Raw genomic sequence first — 22007 nt, forward strand, 5'->3', positions numbered from 1 at the left:
CTGAAATGAATGAACTTTTTCACGACATTCTAATTTATTGAGATGCACCTGTATTGTGAATAGTGCTGTGAAACGATTAATCGCATCCAAAATAAAAGTTTTTGTTTACATAATATATATGTGTGTACTTTTTATATTTATTATGTATGTATAAATATACACACATACAGTATATATTTTGAAAATATGCACATGTATTTACATGTATATATTTATATTCATATAATTCATGTAAATATATTTAATATATAAACGTAACATATTTTTCTGAAATGTATACATGCATGTGTGTGTGTATTTATATATGCATAATAAATATACACAGTACACACATATTAATCGCAATTAATCATTTGACAGCATTAATTGTGAAATAGTATAACTATTTTCGATTTAAATTTGTTTTAACATTAAATTTTTTTCTGTGATCGAAAAGGTACATTTTTTAGCAGCCATTACTCCAGTCTTCAGTGTCACGTGATCCTTCAGAAATCATCCATTTGTTTTTAAAGTCTTCTCATGCAATGTTCATAAAAAACTAAATTTATAGGATGAACTGGGATTAACAGAATATAAATCAGCATGTAAGATGCATGTTGTTGCCTCTTTGACTTGCTTCTTCTCTTCTTGTTCTGATAGAAATCTGTGTTGACATGGTCAATAGGTCAATTGCTATCCAGGTGCTCGTCTAAATTAGCAAAACCCTCTTTCTCTCAGGTTCACCTGTACCACAGCTGCAGAAAAATTGAAATCTGTGTTCAAAGCCAGCTGGAGGATTTATCCCCCAACACATCTCACCCCGAGAATTAATATTCTGCAATGCTGTATTATCTTTAGAGATGCTTAAGCGCTTACGAACCACATTGATCCCAAAATTTCAATTTCATCAGGATTAATCCAATCTATTCACTGTGATATTCCTATGACCTAAAAACACACCCCATATTGTGTCCCTTGTGTATGTGTGTATCCTAATAGTTGTGCACAATGCACATTCAATTCTGTCATTTCTTTCTTATTGAATGAGTGTTTTTGAGTCTACGTCTCACAGGAGAGGGGAAATGGTTTTTCCAAGTGTCCACTAGCTTGTTTTCAATTGCCTTAGGACATAATGTTTTACCAAGCAGATTTGTGTGTGCGTGTGAGTGTGCATGCTCTTTGGTGGGTGGGTGTTTGGTGGTGTGCATCTGTTCATGCATGCTTGCACATTAATATTAATTACATTCTGCCTCTTTGTTAATTATCTCTTGTTAAAATCCGACCAATCAAATCTCAAATGGCACTTTACAGTTAATACTGTTACTATGCTGGACTCTTCTTTATTATTAGTAACATTTGTGCTCACTTTCACTACATACATTTGTAACATCCCCCAGGGTAATACTTCACTGTTTGCCCTTTCTTTTAGTACATCACGTACTGTATGTGTATGTGTCTGCATATGTGGAGCTGTTGGTCCTGCCTGGGTCAGTAGTGTGTGTGTGTGTGTGTGTGTGTGTGTGTGTGTGTGTGTGTGTGTGTGTGTGTGTGTGTGTGTGTGTGTGTGTGTATGTCAGCATACAGCAGCGGGTACAGTAGAACTGGATCTACATAATGCAAACCCAGCACATAAGAAGCCCTATTTTCATGACAGTGATACTCAGCAGAGACCCAGCATGAACCTGTGACCTTGCACAAAGCGTTTCTCTGTATTTAATCAGATTGAAACTCTATAGCCATGACAATGTTTCTATTTTGCATTTTTTAGATAATACTGTATGTTCTAGTTTTACAGTTATAGTATTTTTATGTTCCTGTATCCCCTGCTGCAGATTTGTATTTCATTTTTAATGTATTTCATTCACTGAATTTCTTATTTTGTCTGAAATCTGACATCTGTTTAGACATAGATTGCTCCAAAGTGACAGACCCGCCAAGTCTATCATTTTAAAACACGTTTCAACTTCACCTCAAAGAGCTTTTCTTTATGAAAATAAATATCTTTATATTGTTTTGCTAAAGAAAACAGAAGTGCTCCTAAAAGCATTCCGACACAGATTTTACATTCACATGGATTCGCTCCAATATTCTGCAGTCATGACCAGAGAAATTAATGCTCTTAGAAATTTTTTTCAATAAATGTCACAGTCCTTATAGGGAAATCTCTTTGTCATAGATTATATACAGGGCCATGTAGAAAGTGCAGCAGATGTCTGCAAAATTGTAACATCTGTCATTCACATCAGTTGTTCACTGTGTGTGGATTTAAAGATTTGAGCTTTCATCATGTATTCAGCTATGGTTTTATTTGTATAAACAGAAAACATTGATTTGAATTTAATCAGAAGGTTTTAATGTACAAGCTTTTGCAGAGGATATGCGAGTTTTTTAAAACATAAAGCTGTGTAAACTCCATGGTGTGACATTATTTAGGAAGACTCACTCACACGCACACACAGAAAAAGACATTTATATTTAGTCATTTAGCAGACACTTTTATCCAAAGCGACTTACAAATGGATAAAGTGTATCATGCGTGAGGACATGTGTCTGTTCTGATTAGACATTGCCTGTCAGTACAGGACTTGATAGAACACAGAGTGATATTTCCAAACTCTCTGGCACTTCAGGCATGTATTTTCCTTGGAAAACTCACTGAGGCTAATCTGAGGACAGACAGGGGACATTCAACCATATGCATGATTTGGCATATTAATATGTACAGGTGCATCTCAATAAATTAGAATATCCTGGAAAAGTTTATTTATTTCAGTAATTCAACTCAAATTGTGAAACTCGTGTATTAAATAAATTCAATTCACACAGACTGAAGTAGTTTAAGTAGTTTATGTTCATTTACTGTACATGTACTTTATTTAATACACAAGTTTCACAATTTGAGTTGAATCACTGAAATGAACTTTTCCACAACATTCTAATTTATTGAGATGCACCTGTATAAATATGAATGTAGAAAAGTGTCACAGTGTGTATACTGCCTCATACGTGCGGTAATGCTTGCACAAGTCCAATTAGACTCATCTTGTGTGGTATTTAGATCTGATTAAAAAATAACGCTCAATAAAAAGAGTTGTGTGGGACGGCATATTTTGCAGGCAGTAAAAAAGAAAGCTCTTGGCTCAGCAGTTAACAGTGCATCGCATTTAAAACCACATGGTGTTATTACAGTAAGATGCTATAAGAGATTCTCTAGCGTAAAACTGTTGGATGTTTGTAATAACTTGAGAGAGTTTTGAGAGTCTCAGAGATTCCACTCCAGTAGGATGTCAGTTTAGTTTGTTTCTAAACGAAGGTTGCTTAATTAGCCTGCTGTGCAAGTGTTGAGCACATTTAATTGGACTGCTAATTCAGCACTCTGTTCCTACAACAAACCGCACACACAACCCTCAACCCTCCCATGGAATTGTTGGCATCAGGGTGTGTTTTCCAGTCGACTGTGGCACTCACTCTTGCCCACTTGGGTGGCACTGAGATGCCCCCCACTCCTGGATGGTAATTTGAGGGGTTTCAAACTCCTTAGAGCACTTCAGTAAAAGATCTGCCACCAATTGTTCTGGATGTTATAGTGTTTATTAATATTATTATTATGTTTATTATTTTACCATTATCATACCTTGAATTACCCTTTTTAGACATTTTGGTTGTAATATATATGTTTTATAATATTTTTAAATATTATTTTATAGTAAATATAACACATTTTATAATCATATCTTTATATATATATAATTTAAACAATATTATAAATGTTACTAAAATGTGAAATATTTATTATAAAACAAATATTACAATTATAATAAAATGTGTGTGTGTGTGTGTGTGTGTGTGTGTGTGTGTGTGTGTGTGTATATACTCTGTATAGTAATTTTAGTAAAATGGAAAGCCTTTAGTTTGGATGATATAAATTGAGGTGTAGTTATACATTTTAGGCGTATGTTAAAAAAAAAAAAGAAATTAAGAGTGAGCTTTATCCAATTTTTAAAAATATATAAAATAAAAATATAGTTGTATTTGTATTTTTTACTCAGTCATTATTATCATTTCACATTTCTTGGTAAGCTATGGGTTATCCTTTTGTTATTTTGCTGTTTGGTTAATAAAGCGGTTAATTAAACTGTACAATTTCTGTAATGATTTGTACTTTCTTGTCTATGCAAAGGCACTGAGCTATGTCTTGCCAGAAATCTACAAGAGTTTACACTAACAGAACACACACTCTTCTATCTGCCTTTGCCCCCTTGCTGAGTATTTTGTAGTTGATGCTGTGTTTGTGGTTTGGTCTGTACTAGACTGTCTGTCTATTTATAGTTCAGACATCAGTAAACCCTATTCAGAAATGCAGACCTAGCTTAAATGTCCTCTTTACCTCATAGTGTAGTAAATGCTTAAATGGGCACTCTGTAATATTCCCTAATGGATTATGTGTACATTGTGTGTATGTTTGCGTGTGTGTATTGTGGGCATAAATGAGCTCTTTGTAATGCACTGTACTGGGCACCATTTATCTTAACTTGTGTAAGAGGATGCTTTGGGGATAACCTGATTGTGAAATACCAGAGACAGAGGAAAAAAAAAAGATGTCTAAATAAATACCATACATACATATATCTGCATCTGTGAAATCCACCAATGACAGTTCAAAAGGCCAGAGGGGGCTGATTTTGAGAAGGAGGTGGTATTGTGATCCAGCAGGATATTTAGTCCCTCTCAGCCTCAGGAGAAAACAGTTGCGTTGGGAGGCCAACACAAACACTGGGTTCTTCTGGATAGTAGAAACTCTTACATACAGTACACATAAACACACTTCCTGTGCATCCATTAGCCATTGTTTGGCCCCAGCCCATCCCCTCAGCCCCAGTAATCCTCACCTCTATGATAATAATCTCATGCCATTATTAAGTACTTTAGGAACCAATTAAAACAACTCCAGGGATGGAAACAACATATTAGCGTGTTTATGTTGTGGAAGAGAGATCCAAAGATGGGACACTCTGGGCAGGGCAGGACTCAACCGAGGCTCCAGACAGCCACTGACCCATTTTACAGGCTTTTTGGCTCTCTACTGGGGTAAGATTCATTAGATTCATTGCTGATGTGTTTTTTCACCCTAAAAGAAGCTGATCTTTCCTGTTCTAGGATGCATTTCTGGAAAAATTGGGTTTAGCATAACAAAATTGTTAATAATGTTTGTTTGCGGTCCAAGTTTCGATATAAATAGCACTTGTTTTTTTCTTATTTCATATGCAAAAAGAGGATGTTTACATAGAATTCCCAAAGGCACAGCAACAAAACATGGCTTGTTCATTCAGGGTCAGAGAGAGGGTGGAAATATTTTGGCAGATTTTAAACATTAGAAGTCAAAGCCCTCATGAAAGAAAACAAAATTAACTTGTTGAACCATTAGAATATCATGTCAGATTTTTTATTTGAATTAATTTATAACCTTGAAGACCTCAAACCAGACACATTTTCTTCCTTTTGCAAAACAGGCAAGTTTTTCATGATTTTCATCACCTCTCAGAAACTTGGATGAATCAGGCCCCAGATTAAAACACTGCCCACAGGAAAAGCAGCCACAAACCCACAAATAAGGTCAATGAAAACAGCACCATCTGGCAGACAGCTTCTTCCTAATCTTGATGTTCCTCACTTTTTAAACTGTGGTGTGGGAAATGATTCCAGAGCAACAGGGGGTCTACAAAAGTTCGGAAACAGCAGGGAAACGTCAGTTGTAAGATATTGGGCATGTTTGGAATTAGAGGAAAGTCTTAAGATTAATTTTTGTCTAAGATACATCTAAAAGATGTGACGTGTGGTTGCAAAAGACAAGAGAGGAAGGAAATAGTGTTGTATTTACTGGAAACTTGAAGGGGATTTCCTTCTAGATCATGTTTTGACAAAGATGAGCCTTGATGTGCAGAGAAGCCCCTATACTGAAAGTTAGATCAGTGACTATGTCCATCTGACCTTGTGGCCCTGCATTCCTCGGTCACTGAATGACCACAACCCTGTAATTATATACCCAAACTAAAATCCACACATGCACAGCCTTCTCCTCAGCACTGTCAAAAATGCTGTCATTTCGACTGGAATCCACATGATTTTGAATTTCATGGAGGGCAAAAGATTGAGTTTGTAGGATGCAGGTCTAAGTTGGTCACACAGATATGCCATGCTGACCAATAAAGAAATATTTGGTTTAAAGGTGACTGCTGTGTGAATTGTGCTTTGTACATCACTACACCATTGACAATGGAAATTTTGCCCCCTGAAATCAATGATCCTTATAAGAGGGTGAATCTATTTATATATTTTATTTTAATTTTTATTTATTAGTTTCAAGTATGATTTGCTGCTATGTTAATCTTTTACACAACATCAAAGTTATATAATGTGACTCTAAAATTTAAGTGTGTAAAGTATGAGTATTTATAAAAAAAAAAAAAGGAGGGAAAATCCTTAGCCTTATCCAGAAACTAAGAGTTGTGCCATTTTTAAGTCCCTGTTTCCCACTGATTCTGTGAACGTCTGTCTGTCCTAATTCTATCCCATTACACGCCTGCGCTCAATGGCATGTTTGCTCACAAGAACAGATCTCCTGTTGTGATTGGCTGCTCTCTGTAAGGCATTTGGGGGTTGATTTGTCCTGATTTTTGTTGGACAAGTGAAGGACATATTTCTAGAAGATTTTGCGTTGCGTTCTTGCCATCTGGATGATTTTAAGAAAGTAGTACAAGATGCTGAAGGCCAGTGACTCCCTCTGACTCCCACGTGTCTCTGATATGAATATTCATTAGGGTCTCCTGAGGGGCCCCGGTGACTCAATATGAATTCACTCTTTCACACAGATGAGCAGTTAGCTGATAACCACGCTAACATGGAGTGACGTTTGGGGCCACGCACAGGTTACACATTCATACAACTTTACGCTTGAATTTCTGCTGGCCATATAGTCGCAGAAAAGTTATTTGATTACTTTTATTATATTTTTTATTTCAATTTTCTGTACTTATCTTTGGTCGCATAGTGAGGTCAAATTATCTTTGTTGTTTATGATTAATACAGGCTTTTATTAAATTTCTTCACAGCCCTGCCTTTCTAAAATGCGTAATATCATGCATAAATCACCTCACTAGGATGTATATAGATATGTTAACACTTCTCCTCGAAGTGTGAGACCTCAGTGGCGCTGAGACCCTTTCAGCGCCAGACTGGCTCCAGAGCCACTGTTTACCGGGTAGAGTTACTCCAGGGTTTTTCTTTTTTTTTGTTTTTTTTGTTGTAGTAATATTTTTTTCTTATTTTTTTTTGTGAGGAGGTTTAGGCTCTGTTGCAGAGCAGTATCCGGTTTAACTGTGACCCACCTAGGATGGAAGTGTGGATCAGACGGACTGCTTTAACCCTGTGTTCATGGCTTTCCCTTTCTCTCCACACCTTGCGCCAGTCATGTCACCACTGTAACCTACTGACATAAATCTCCAACGTGAAACTTCCCTCTGAAACACCCCCCTCTGAGAGGGAGCTGAGCCAGTGTAATGCCTGACACTGGAATGCGCGTGTGTGTGTGTGTGTGTGTGTGTGTGTGTGTGTGTGTGTGTGTATGTGTGTGTGTAAGACGGAGAATGTATATGTATGTGCACATTAAATAAAGACAGGACTTCATGTGTAACTGGATAGTTGACATAAGTATTTGTAAGTAGTGTCATGCAATATGACATGCTGCAATTTAAAAATATTATATTAAATAACATTTTTTATAGCCTTACTAACCGTACTTGGCCCATAACCCTAAACATTACACTTTTGCAAGTAACAGTTCTCACTTTAATTGAAAGACTTATGCTACATCATTCAAAAGTTTGCGGACGGTATTTTTATTATTATTATTATTTTTTAATTCAGCAAGGATATTTCTATTTCAAATAAATGCTGTTCTTTTGAATTTTCTGTTCATCAAAGACTCCTGAAAACAATGCGTCACAGTTTTCACAAAAATATTCAGCACAATTGTTTTGATTTCTGAAGGATAATGTGCCTCTGAAGACTAGAGTAATGGCTGATAAAAATACAGCTTTACCATCACAGGAATAAATTACATTTGTAATAATATTTCACAATATTTTACTGTTCTTTTGATTTAATAAATGCAGCCTTGATGGGCATAAGAGACTCATTTTTCACACATTTTTCATACATTTTAGGTCAGGGCAAAGTTGTTAAGCTGTCACTTGCTTTAACTGCTATAAATGCATACAATTTGTAATTGTTTTCTGTTTTTAATGAGCTAACTATTTAATTTTTGTTGCTCAAGTCTATAATAAGCTGTTTTCCACTGTGACAACATGCCCCACTAAAGGTCAACACGTGTTTCCTGGCCATTAATAGTGGAAATTTTCAATTTTCTTTCTTTCTTTCTTTCTTTCTTTCTTTCTTTCTTTCTTTCTTTCTTTCTTTCTTTCTTTCTTTCTTTCTTTCTGTTGCCAGGTTATATGCTCTTTTATACAAATTGAAACACTAGGACAGAAATGGATAACACACACAAATATATATAGAAATCGTGCAAAGTTGTGACAACAGTATTTCCTCTGAAGTTGGAAGTGAAACTAACACACACACACACACACACACACACACACAGAGAGAGAGAGAGAGAGAGAGAGAGAGAGAGACAGAGAGAGAGTGCCATGCGCCTCTGCACTGCATTAGTGCTGGAGAGTTCACACAGCTGTTCTCGCTGTCATATTGCGCTGATATAGAGAAGCGGGAAAACCTCAGAGAGCATGAGACTCATCCGAGTGGATGCTGCGTTCGAAGCAGCTCCGTGCAGGAGCAGAATATAAACACGCTTCGCTGTTCTCCTGCTGCAAGGTGACGCAGCGCCGCGTATCAGGTGGAGTGACGACAACTGCGGCACCGGAGCGAGCGGAGAATAACGGATAACGGTCCTCTCCGAGGAAACCCGGGCGCGGCGCTGATATGTGTCACCGTTCACGATGACAACGAGGCGAAAGTCCAGCAAACTGCAGCTTCGGCGGTCAATCAGCGAGCAGCTGCGCGACTCCACGTCGAAAGCCTGGGATTTACTGTGGAGAAACATACGGGAGAAGCGACTGGCAGGTCAGTGGCAGGACACACGAATCAACTTTTAGAAATAATGCATCGTCCATTTAATCATATATCTAGTACCATACGGGCCTGGGGAAGGTCAAGTTTTTAGGTCATGCTCATAATGTGCCCTCTTGACTGGGATGGATTTTAATAAGCTTGCATGTGATGAATGCTTGCGCTGTCTATAAATAATTAAAACTGACATTGCGCTCCAGCGGTCTGTTGTGCGCGTGATGTCATTAGCTGATGTGTGCTGCCTCTCAACTCGATTAAATCCGCTGCATTCCTGCGCAAAAACTAATCAGGACACTCGATCCGTGTCACGTTTCTCACCTATTTTAAATGTTCTTAACACTCTCAAAAGTGGTATATTGTGGAGTAGCCTATTGATGTTTTTTGATCTTTTATCAGCTCTATCATACAGGTAATTTCAGTCTTTTAAGATTTTTATTTTTTCCTGACGTTTTTGCACATCAAACAGTGTTAGGAGAATAATGTAATTTGTTCAGGGTGATGGAAAACACAGGTTAAAATTTGTGAAAGATTATGATTGTTGGATTGAAAATGACTTGAGATGAGTGATTTCTGTCAAAAACTTTTTTTATTTACAGAAGTCAAATTGCTTTTAAAATGCACTTGGTTAATAAGTCTGAGGGGGGCATGTGAATGAATGGTTTATTATAGTATTTTAGTGACCTATATTGAGCTTGAGAATCTCTCTTCGGATGCCCTGGTGGAATAATGTAATTCTATTTAAAAAAAAAAAAAAGAGTCCATTATAACAAGAATGGCAAGGCTCAAAGTGAGGAAATGACAGGAAAAGTTCATTTAAAAGCAATCTGGACTCACTGAGCACTGTACAGACTCTCTCTACTTCAACCCACTAACCTCATTCTTCTCTTTTCAACCCGAGGGTTCATTTCTGCTCCAGCACTCAGAGCTTTTATCCTTTGGGTAAACATTGCATATAATGATGAACATATTAAAATCACAGTGTTTTGTAGTTGTGTTGAATTAAGTGGGTATAGAATTTGTGGACTTTTGACACTGATAAAACATGGGATTACTGTAAGCAGTGTCCCCCCGATTTAGACCATGAACAACTCACCTCTGTTTGACCCGCGCTGGATTTAGCTTATAAGTGAATGCCCATAATGACACGGGTTTGTTTTCATGGATCAAGTTCATGTTTAGGTATTTTTGGCACAGCTCTTATGTGGGTGTCTTAAATCCTGTAGCGGTTATAAAGCCTGCCCTTAGTCCTTAGTCCTTAGCTGAACTGAGTGAATTGTGAATGACTTTTTCAAAACTAATTGCATTCCATGAACACCAGATGGCAGTCATTGTCAGATTCAGCTTTCAACAGCATCTTTCCAGGCTTGTCCATGCATGCTTCAAACATTCAAGGTGGGAAAACCTACACATTGCTAGCATACAAAAGAAATGTGCCATTTATTTATTTTTTGAATTTTCACATTTCAGGTCTGGAACTGTCCATTTCAGCTCCACATAATACTGTATTTTTTTTTTTAAAGTGTGGAGTCTACAAGAACAAGGTGTTTTATGAGGCTAGGATTGAAGATATTGATTTGGTACTTTTTTGTTTTGAAACATTAAACTTTTTTACAGTTTGTTTTGCAGAATTATTCATTCTAAATAAGTACAAAATACATTTAAATTATTACAGTTGTCAAAAATCGAATAAAATATAAAATATAATTCAGTCCTTTTGATACAAAATAGGTGTCTAAAGTTTTTTTTTTTTTTTTTTTTTCTTTTATTGTTCCACCCAAGATCAATATTTCCCTAACACCCAAGACCAATCAAATGTGAGCCGGTTTTTGGCTGACATTCAGTTGCCCGCACGGTGCTTTCTACCCTCCCAACCCTATTGGCTCCTCTCACGGTCACACGACCATAAAGTGGGTGGTGTAGATGAAAATGTGCACTCAGATCAGAACTGACTTCATGCCTAGGTGTGTTTGGGTCTGTATACTTGCCAGTGTTCCGTGAGTAAATGACAAAAGGAGCACGCTTTATATAGTGTATTTCAGTGCAGATTCAACTGTGTGCGTGAAAGTTAAGGGAAGGATAAGTGATACATTTGAGGAAGCGCTTTTGAGTGCCTTTGTGGCTGTGGACAGAGACGCAGTGTTGACTGACCTCTTAGATGAATCCATGGACAGTGAGTGTTTGGGAAGCATGACTCCAGAGACTCAAGATATATACCTCAGACTGGACAGCCACCACAGGCGTTCTGGACTACGTCTGGCTCGTATCATAGCTAGGCAACAGCTGCTGAAGAAGATATCCCAAGGTATGAGAGGTGCTTTGGGTAACATTTCGGACTCATTTTTTTTTTTGCATTATTATTTGCATTAATTCTCTCTATATCAGCACTGCATTGTAGCTTTGTCTCAGGTGTTCACATTGAAATTTGATTGACTTTTGATTGCAAACTTTGGTATATCAACAAATCTGAGATTTCTGAAACTCACGTTACATTATCAGGGTCTTTTTTGTTAGGAATAAAATTAGTGTCAGGAAAATTATCCATTTGCTCTTCATTACGCTGTCTAATAAAAAAAAAGAGATATTAAAGTTATTCCATATGACATTATACATTCCATATTTGTGTACTTTATGATACCTTCAAGCCTAACATGATGCAGAGACGTTATTAAGCATTCCAAAAGATGTGTTTGTTTTATTTTTCAGTCTTGTTTACATGAATATGAAGCACTTTGCTCTCAGCTTTGACGTGTTAGGCCGATCCTCTGTTTTCAATGGTAATACTGGCTATAAGACAAAGTTTTCTTGTGTTTTCTAGATGTACAGAGTCTTTGTGTTTCTGGCACTAGAGAACAGCCTGTCCAAATCCAAAGTATTATCCACAAATCAACAGCATTATTAATGAATAACCCTTTTATATTTCAAGCGTATGATAGCACAGCACATGACAAGTGTATGTCTGTGTGTGCACTGTGCAGTATTTGTTTCAAAAGGTTAACACCAGTGTTTTGCTTTCTTGGAGGTCTAGCTAGGTGGTTCGTTTTGGTTTGTCTGCTCATTAAAAAGAAGTATTACTGAGAAGCATATATGATTTGTTAAATATGTTTGTAATAAAACTACTGCTTTGTTTTGACAGTGAAATGCTTTAGAGGTCAATAGAAATGCAGATTGTGGCAACTTTAGTTTGGAATCTGCTTGCGTACACACACACACACACACACACACTTTCTCTCGCTCACGCGGCAGCAGGAATGTTTGGACTGCATGCCGGTTATTCTGTCATTCGGCTCGTGGAGGTCTGGATGGCTGTGGAGCTCTGGTGAAATCACAGGCTTGTCCAGTCATGACTGTGGCATGTGGATACATATCATGCTAAAGGATATATTCGCCTCCATCTGTGGAGACAAGATCATTCATTTAAAATGATTTATATTCCACATTTAATAAAGTAGTTTGACCCCCAGTGCACTAAGGCTACTGGGAGATTTTGACATTTATTTAATAAAATTCAACTTTTGAGAGGTAGATTATCTCTGACTGTGTCTCAAATATTAACCTGACCTTCTTTTTCTGACTGCAGACTAAGTGTTAGCAGCTGTACTGTGAGCGGGTCCAAGAATACCCCATTCCATCAAAAACTGGGCCTGGTGCCTGTCATCCGCAGCACTTTGATAAAGCAGGTCTGCCACTGTGAAATGGTTTGAGCCAAATGTGGACTGAAGGCAGTGCCATAAGACTGAAATATGAGCATCTTAATTTGAGCCCATTTAATTCTTGCGCTTTCTTCAGTCTTTTGTCAGGGAGTGGTCAAAATATATCAGTTTCAATTCTGATTCACAAGCTCTCTGTTTGATTTGAATCTGTTTTACAAGCTCTTGATTTTTGATTTTTGTTTGATTTGAATCTGTTTTTTTTGGTTTTGATTTTTTTTTTGCTTTCTCTGCTCGTGCTGTAAATTATACAGGGCAGTGTTTCAGACAGAGTCAACCCAGTTTTTTTGGAGTATTCATTAAAGGAACCAGCTCGAAAGAGTCATTCATTTTTCATTCATCAAAAACAACTAGTACATAAGCCTCATCTCTTGATCAATATTGTCTTTTGTATTCTACGGAGGTCTGGAACAACGGGTAAACTATGGCAGAATTGTCATTTTTCAGTGAATTTATTTCATTTGTGGTTTACAGCTGTGACATTATGCACAGTACAAGTCTGCCAAGTACTTTCATATTATTTTTGTATCGGAAAGAAAAATACCTTTCACCTTAAAGCAGTCTTCACCCACTTACAGCATACCAAATTCCTGACTGCACGTAGGTTGTGTCTTTATAAGGAACTCCACCAAATACATAATGAAATATTGGACCTAACTATTATTGCACAATACATTTTTGCCTCATTTCTTAGACACAGTAGAAAATAAAAGCAAATCATTATTAGAGTTATATAGATATGTTTGGGTCATGATGAGTATCCTTATCTTCCTCTCATTTCTTAGTATGCAGGGTGGATTCCTGGATGCTGAATATGTACGTTTGTCATATCATGAGCTGCTGTGGCATGTGTGCGGTTGCTCAACAGCAGTCAGAGCTGGAAAGGGTTGGGCTTCAGTTGGCCAGTGATTCTGTTCAGCCAACAGTCATCTGCTGTACATACAGCTAAGCATTTATAAAAACAATGAGACACTAAAGACGGGAACTATCTGTGCTATTTTTTGGAATAGCATACGGTGGTCGAGAGGGTGGTGGTACTTTGAACTAGATATGAATGGAATTTCCTGAAGGTATTGCAATAAGTTGCAAGGCAGAATATTTTAGTAAAATGATCCAAAGAAGGAGTAGAAAGTCAGAGGAGAATGGACCCAGGCCATTATGACATCATCGTATTGTACAGCATCATGACTGGCAAATAGATTTTGAATGCTGAACATTATATTAATGTAAGTCAAAGGAGATTTTAAAACTTGAATCACACATTTTTAAAGTGTACATTTTATCATAACTCAAAGTCAGAATGGAAGCTGGACTTCCTAAAGATGTGCTAAAGATGCTGAAGACAGTCCAGCAAGGACTGAAATGTTTGTGTGTGTGTGTGCAGTCACTTTTTTTGTTAGCGCGCTTTAGTTTTTGTTGTCACCTTCATGTAAATCTTCAGGAATCATTTTTGTTCAAAGGACCTGCATTTTATTTGGTGTGTGGATTTTTAGCCTTTGCTTTTTGTATTTTTTCTCTTGCTCTTGGTTGCCCTCTGTTGTTTAAAAGAGGTATGGTCATACATGTAAATCACAGATAATATTATTTATACCTAGTGGTGTTTATTAAGTCTAGGATCAGTATTAGTATTACCCAAACTGTTTGAACTAACCCATGAGTATTATAATTTGACACATCATGCTTCATGTATCTTATTCAATTGGACAGGTGATTTTCACTGACCATTAAGATTACTAGCTAAGATTCCTTGACCAGTAAGTTACTAGATACCAAAGTGTCATAGAGACATGTAAGCCTTAAAATTTTGATGTTGCATGTTTTGCATTGCTCACAAATTTTCACAAAAGCATAAAATCTATCAGCCTAAATTTTAGTAGTTGTCCAATGAAAAGTAGCCTGCTGTTAATTAGATTGTTATTCTTTCAGTTCTGACTGCTGATTCTCTCATGCCATATGATTCCTGCATTCCTCTGCTGTCTTTCTTCCCATCACACACACACACACACACACAGCCTCACACGTGCAGCCTCGTCGTGTTCCCAGAAGGGAATGTGTGAGGACTCTGGGGAGTGTGCCCAGAGCCACTTAGCCAACACTTGACCCTCTGGTATCTCTCTCTCACACACAGCAGTCTCTCTTTCTCCTCCGTTGTCATTCTTTTGTGAACCATTCTTCTCCAGTGTTATTCCTCCTCCTATTGTTTCACCACTCCACTGCACAAGAAAGAGAGAAAAAGACAATAACAGACTATAAAACAGTTCTTTAAAGTGGGGGTTCTCAAACTTTTTGATGCTAAGGATCCTCAAATATCAACATTCCCTTGTAAAGGAATCTCTAAAATATAAAGACAGCTATATATTTTAATGTACATGTGAGTTGTGATGAAACAGAAGTAGCATCAGTACATTTTTATTTCATTCTGACTTAATTTAAATTGACGTTGTACAGTACTAAAGTCAAAACGAATTAATAAAATATTATTATCAATTCAAAACATTCCAATTTATTTGTATCGAATGTTTGGTCCAAATAAATTGAAACAATATTAATTTATGCTTCTGTATATGATTGGATTGGCACATGTTGGGTAGTATCAGTAATGTTTTACATTTGGATTTTATTGTATCACTATAATAATTATATATTGTTTTACATACAGTAGTATTATAGAGAGAAAGATAGAGAGATTTTCCTAGCACTCAACCAAATGTTGTTATTGTCTGGGAACAGGCATTCCGACAGGTTGCATCTCCAGCTGCGTGTGTGTGCATATGATCAATGGCGCCCTGAAGGTAGCAGCACATGTTCATTTTCTCACATGCTCACGGTGAGGAGGGGGACGGGGGGCTGAAGACTGTACATACTCCAGCTGTTTAGAGACCGGAGGGGAGGGCGGAAGAGGGACTGGCACATAAGCGTTACAGTCAGGAGGTGAAGTGTAGAGAAAGAGAAACATACAGCTGAACTCAGTGGAGAAAAGGAGCGGTTATGGAATGGACTCTTCTAAAAGACGGACATAATAAATCATGCTGAATGTTTGACGGAACACTCCACTATGGTTTTAAGATCTTATCCATAACACACAGCCATCTGCCGATGCCTAGAGGTACCAGAATCTGCATCTTCAAAATTACTCTGAATCACAAATGGCTAATTTTTTAACTTTATGATATGCAGCATGCCATTTGGTCATTTTAAAAAGCATAAAATTAATGTTATAAAAAATAAATATTATTTTTTCTTATAGTCAGTCGTTTAACTTAGTTAAACGTTTTGTTTAGTTGTTGTTTTTTACTCTGCTTTGCTGTTCTTTTCTTTTTGGAGGAAATCATGCTCTTACTGTACTTATGTTTTATGCTTTAAGCATTGACTTTGTCTTTGATGTTTATCCTAAAATCAGTTGGTTTTCTGATACTTAAGCAAAAGTATCCATTTGCTCACCATCTGAACTTATTGCTGCCTAGAGAAAAAATTAGATGTTTAAGGACTTTGTGATTTTTCTGACCATTTTGAGTATGGAAGACATGGTCTATACTGAAGGAATTTAAGAGTCAGGTTTAGTTAAACAAGAAACGTCCTTATGATCCCAGTGGATGGATGTCAAATCACTTTAGCATGTGTGGGAAAATGGCACTGGTCCATATGTTATTGTGTGTGTGTGTGTGTGTATATTAAATCCGCATGATCTGCAAATCTGCATGATGAGCAATAAAGGAACTGTCTGGAGAAAACCCATGGGAGGGATGTGTGTGTGTGTGTGTGTGTGTGTGTGTGTGTGTGTGTGTGTGTGTGTGTGTGTGTGTGTGTATGTGTGTGTTGTGGTAGAAATAGCTGAGATGAAGAGAGGCTGAATGTTTGTTGGAGAGTGTGCATTACAAAGCTCAGAAAGGATCATAGTTTTACTGCCTTGGTGGTCTGAGAGTCGAGTTCACACTGTTTAAAACACACACTCAGAGACACCAAAGCATACTGTCTGCAAACACAACTAACTGCTCATTGACACAACTGTTAGTTTCCATAGAGCAGTAGCTTTAGTTTAACATTTGTACTATGAATCCATAAAATATTTGTTAATGAGAAAGTAATGTAACTGTTTTTCCATTGGCAGTGTGGACTGATGTCACTAAGGCACATTACCACTTTGCTTATTATAAGTGTGTTCCACAGTTTTGTCTGTTGCTTTAAATACTCTTTAAAGGTGCTGTATGTAATATTTACAGCAAGCAGTTGAAATACTGCATTCCAAATTTAAAGTGTTGGAGAGAGTTGTTTCTCCCGCCACCTCCTCCTCAGACCTGAAGCTAAGGCGGGTTGCCAGATTGAGGACACACAACGGGAATGAGAGATTTTGACATTAAAGTCTGCAAGACTTAACTGATTAGTTGATTTATCAACATTATAATATGCCTCTGGTCATTGAGTAAAACTTAGGTCAGGTGCAATCTATGATCTCAGATCCAGTTTGTTTGTTGGCTTCCATGGCTGCAATACACTGTGTTTCCACCAACTGGCAACCCAAGATGTTGAAATACTATTGGCAGTGGGAAAAACACAGACAGACATTCTGACATGGAACACACATTTCAAGATTGAATAACTGGCTGTAGCATTGTTTTGTACAAAATATCTGCAGAAATGATATTTTTATGCTTTGATAAAGTAAAAATAAATGACATACAGCACCTTTAATTTTGGTTATATTCTGATTGGGTGTCAGTGTTTTTAGCATTCATCAGCTGAAAAAAAAAAACAAATTCTGAAAGTTATTCCAACTGTATCATTTCCACTGTGTCTTTAGAGTTGTAATGATTATTAAAACATTATGGTAAGTTATCATCCCTGGTGTGAATGGGCCTTAAGGCTACATGTTTTGCTTGATTAATTTTGTTAGGAATGATATTCTATATTAATAACTTTTTAAATACAGAATTGTGTTCAGTAGCATGCTAGTTTTACTGTGGCATTGAAATTGTAAAACTGATATCAACTACAGAATTATTGTATTGTTACAAATGTCACATTGTTCACCCTCCTTAACAAAACCTGCTTCCAGTTTCCACCTTTTCACTTTCAATACCATAAAATTTTCAATACAATACGATTTTGCAACATAGTTTCTCGGTTACTTTAAAAAGAAAATACCGTCATGCTATGGAGAGATAAATGCACTACAAAGATGAAGATGTATGCAAACAGTCTTTAACAAATCCACACAAGGGTAAAAAAGAACACAACACAACTAATATAGTAGAGCAAATGAGGATAATTAACCAGACACACCTGAACCAAATGACATAATCAAACGAAGACAGAAACTACGTCAAACAGAGCACGTGGGGGAAGAAAACGCAACAAAACAGGTCCATGAGGTGTGACAGATACCCAGGAAATGTTCTCATTCTTGGTTCTGAGTCTCCTTTTTTGACTTTTAAAGCAGGAATAACCAGAACTAAAGTAGTAAGTGGGAGAAGAGGAAAAAACTGAAAGAATGTAAAAACCTGAGAGAGTCATTTGTGGGCAGAGGTGACTTTTAAGGACACAGGACCTGTGTTCTTATATAATCAGAGGTCTTGCCTGCTCAATCAAAACAAGAATGCTTTTGATTGTGCCCCGCACCCCGTGGCATCCAGGCTCTGCGTGGCATCTGTGCCTGCTGCTCTCTCTCATGGCGCACTGCCTGTTGTCACGTTGAGGTGATCAAGAATGCCTGGATCATGAGGGGCTGCGTGTCCTGACTGCTTAGATTAGATGTCATAGCAGCGTAAAAGCTATGCAGAGGTGATCCCTGTGTGTTTGTTTGTGTGACTTTTTTATCAAATTGTTTGTGTTGAGTGTGACCTTGGTTGACTCATGTTCTGCATGCTGCTTTGTTTTAGGTTATGTTGAGGTTTATTGTTTTGGGGACCCTTTTTGTTGGTTTGGTCGTTTGGTTCTTGGCGGGGGACATTAGATATTAGCGGAATGTGTTAATTAAACTCATGACTTCACAGCAGTTCTTTATTTCCATGCCTTGGATTCAGGCCTACCCAGAATCCCCTCTGAGCTTTAGAAGGTCCCAGAGTCTCTTTAATGTTCTGCAAAACAAGCCCAGTGGTTGGGCTTCATTTGAGGGCTTCATTAGATGTTGTTTTAGTACTGATCTGAGAACAGAGCAAGGTTTTTTTTTTTTTTTTTTTTTTTTTTTATATTGAAGGCGAGCAGGAAGTTGAGGTTAACCAATTTTAAATAAATATAAACAAATCGTCATGTTTTTAATGTAAATGTTTAAAATCAAAATAAAAGGTGTATTAAACCTCTACAATTGGACATACGTTAACATGCAAACGTTTTCGAAAGAAACGTTTGGAAAGCTTATTTATTCAGGTTTCGGATGATGTATAAATTTCAATTTCAAAAAATTTACCCTTCAGACTGGTTTTGTGGTCCAGGGTCAAATTTTTGGCTTGTTTCTTAATAATGTAAAAGTCTTCACCCTCATGTAATGTCATGTTTAATGAGCGCTTATGCCCATAATTACACATCATTACACTTTAAATTCCTCCATCACTTGCACGAACCTTTCGTTTGATAATTGATTCCTTGTGTGATCCGAAAGCCCAAAGCTTTATTTAACTCTGTCAATGAAACAAACAAACAAACCATTAAAACAGAACAAACATCCACAGCGGTGACACAGGGGGCTTTTCCTGCCTGTGACAGCATGCTTGGCTGCCTCCACTGAGCGCTGTTTCTTGATAGCAGTGTTTGCACTGTAAAAAGGCCCCATCGTGTCTTTCTTTAATTGCTTCCATGTGTGAGTGTGCTTCTGAAAACTAAACATGCAGAACTAGTATTGAACACAGTTTTTTGGCAATAACATACAAGGAATTCATATGTGTGACTTTCATTAGAGATGCATTAAATGGTAAAGATGCAATTTTTCTACACCTATGTTGTAAGTTGTTCAGTAGTAATTGATGTGTTACTTTACATGGGCATGCACGTGGGCAAGAACATTTTTTTCCATAATGTGTCCCTTTAGTGCATAATTTAGAGGAGCAGAGGAAATGACATTTATATGACACATGAGTGTGCTGTGAAGGGAATTTGTGTCGCTCAGACTTGGACTTTGTGTTTGTCAGTGGTTAGATTGTAAATCAGTAATTTATACCCCTCAGGGGAGAGCTAATCACTGGGAATTGTGCTGCAGACCAAAGTGTGAGGAATTCCTGTCCCACCGCCAGGAACGAGCTAAACTGAGGAATGACAGTGTTAGATCGGAAGCAAAAAGAATAAAAAAAAAACTCTAGAAAGGGATAGGGGTGGGCGATATGAGCTAAAATTCATATCACAATATTTTACACTGTCTAGGCAATATCGATATTATATTGCGGTATAAGAAAAAAACTTACAGGCAGAATATTTTAGCCATATATAAATAGAAAAAGTGAGGGATTGGACAAAGTTCGATATTATATTGCGGTATAAGAAAAAATTACAGGCAGAATATTTTAACCATATACCAGTAACATTTTTTGCCGGGTCCCCCCTGTGAAAAAATATTTGTAAATGCTTGATATTTTTGAGCAAACAATTTTTTCACGATTCTCTTATTAATAAAGACTTGTTCGTTGTCACGTTATAGCTGTGTGGGCGGAGTCTGCGTGGGGGAAAACAGTCCTGTCCCCCTCATTGGAAAAGCATGGTGTTGACTCAGAATGGCCTACATAAAATAATTTCTGCCGCTTGACAGAGCAAACATACGCATAAAAACTGAGCCGTATTGGGTCGGACTGTCCGTACGGTATCTGTAACTGGACAAACGACCCAACGGAATGGCAAGAGGTGTCATTTCCCAACATTTTTAGTTGGCTAACGGCGCAAGAGACCGCTTACTACAAGCCTATAAGAGAACGAGACGCCTTGTGAAAGTAAACATTTGTCGTTTTGTTTTGCTTAATTGTAATAAAGTGATGATAACTTGAGTAAAAGCCTGTTGTACTTTCTTATTGATATATTAAAAACATTTTTAACATTGACAAAACAGGTAACATTAAGGTCCACTGAAGTGCCTTGAAATGCGCAGTTATTCTATGTGGTGTGTGCTGTGGCTGCCTAATCATTTTCACAAATACATGCCGTAAAATAAAAAGATAACATGAAAATATGTATATAAAATACCAAACATGGTTATTGGTTACTATAGTTAAACCATGGTAAAAACATGTTTTGCTACACTAACCATAGTTTAACCATGGTATTTGTAGTAAAAATGTGGTTATTGGTAAAAAAAAAAAAAAACCTTGGTTAGTCTACTATACTTTTACTATAGTAATACCATTGCTAATTTTCGTAAGGGATTGTGTATAATATGAAATAAATGTTTTAATAGATTATGACATCACAAAATATCAGGGAGTAAGATTTATTTGATTGCTAAGCCCGATCAGAACTGGGTTGCGGTACAGGGGTTGGGACTAATGACAGATCATTGCAGGGTAAGTAGTGTAGCCTGTCTGTGCTACCTGCTCAGTGCTACCTCCGGTAGTCCGTCTGTTTATCAGTCATGTACATCTTCAGATCAGCTTTTTTAACTTACGTACAGTACGCCACACAGGAACTTTTTGGCATTGCACCAAGCAAAAATCAAACTAAATCATCACAAAAAGTAAAGATCAAGTACCTAACAAGGTCTCCTCGTGTTAATTCAAATGGTTTGTTTTCCCCCACGGCATAAACGGTTATGACGTTTTTGGGGGCGTTCCCAGCAATACCGAACAAGTCAATTTGAAATGGTCCGTTGTGTCAGTTATTTCACTCAATATAACTCTGATTCTTCAATCGGGCCATCTAGTGGTCTGTTATTGATACAACCACAACTGCTACAACTGATAACGGAGCGCTCACGCGGGTACTGCGAGTCATGTTGAGGTAATTAAAATATGTCAAATTAATATTTTGCCCTCAATTATTTACTTATCAGGCAAGATAAGCGGGAAAATTATACAGTGTAGTCTTTATCACCACACAACATAATACCAGTTGTCACTTTAAAACCGGTATAGCGCCCACCCCTAGAAAGGGATTTAGGCATCAACATATTGTTCTTCTACAAATGTATTTGGTAACACATCCACATGTTTCAAAATAGATTTTGTGCGTAGTTTTTGTTCTCCTTGAATAAATCATGTGTGAAAT

At 37.2% G+C, this 22007-nt stretch overlaps 1 protein-coding gene across 7 annotated transcripts in view; it reads left to right on the forward strand.

Moving 5' to 3' along the window:
* stard13a (StAR-related lipid transfer (START) domain containing 13a) overlaps positions 1 to 22007 on the forward strand; it is a 54360-nt gene that overhangs the window by 15660 nt on the left and 16693 nt on the right. The window contains exon 1 of one of the 7 annotated variants that reach the window (XM_042732861.1): positions 8668 to 9117. The exons of 2 other annotated variants lie outside the window; for them this stretch is intronic. In XM_042732861.1, coding sequence (XP_042588795.1) covers positions 8994 to 9117 — 124 coding nt within the window. In that variant the 5' untranslated portion in view covers positions 8668 to 8993. Of the gene's footprint in view, positions 1 to 8667; positions 9118 to 10918; positions 11426 to 15774; positions 15937 to 18178; positions 18191 to 18314; positions 18609 to 22007 lie in introns of those variants that run through there. 4 more of the 7 variants (XM_042732860.1, XM_042732862.1, XM_042732868.1 and 1 more) reach the window with 4 other exon arrangements.

Source organism: Cyprinus carpio, chromosome B10 (assembly GCF_018340385.1).
Source record: "Cyprinus carpio isolate SPL01 chromosome B10, ASM1834038v1, whole genome shotgun sequence".
Classification (NCBI taxonomy): Eukaryota; Metazoa; Chordata; class Actinopteri; order Cypriniformes; family Cyprinidae; genus Cyprinus; species Cyprinus carpio.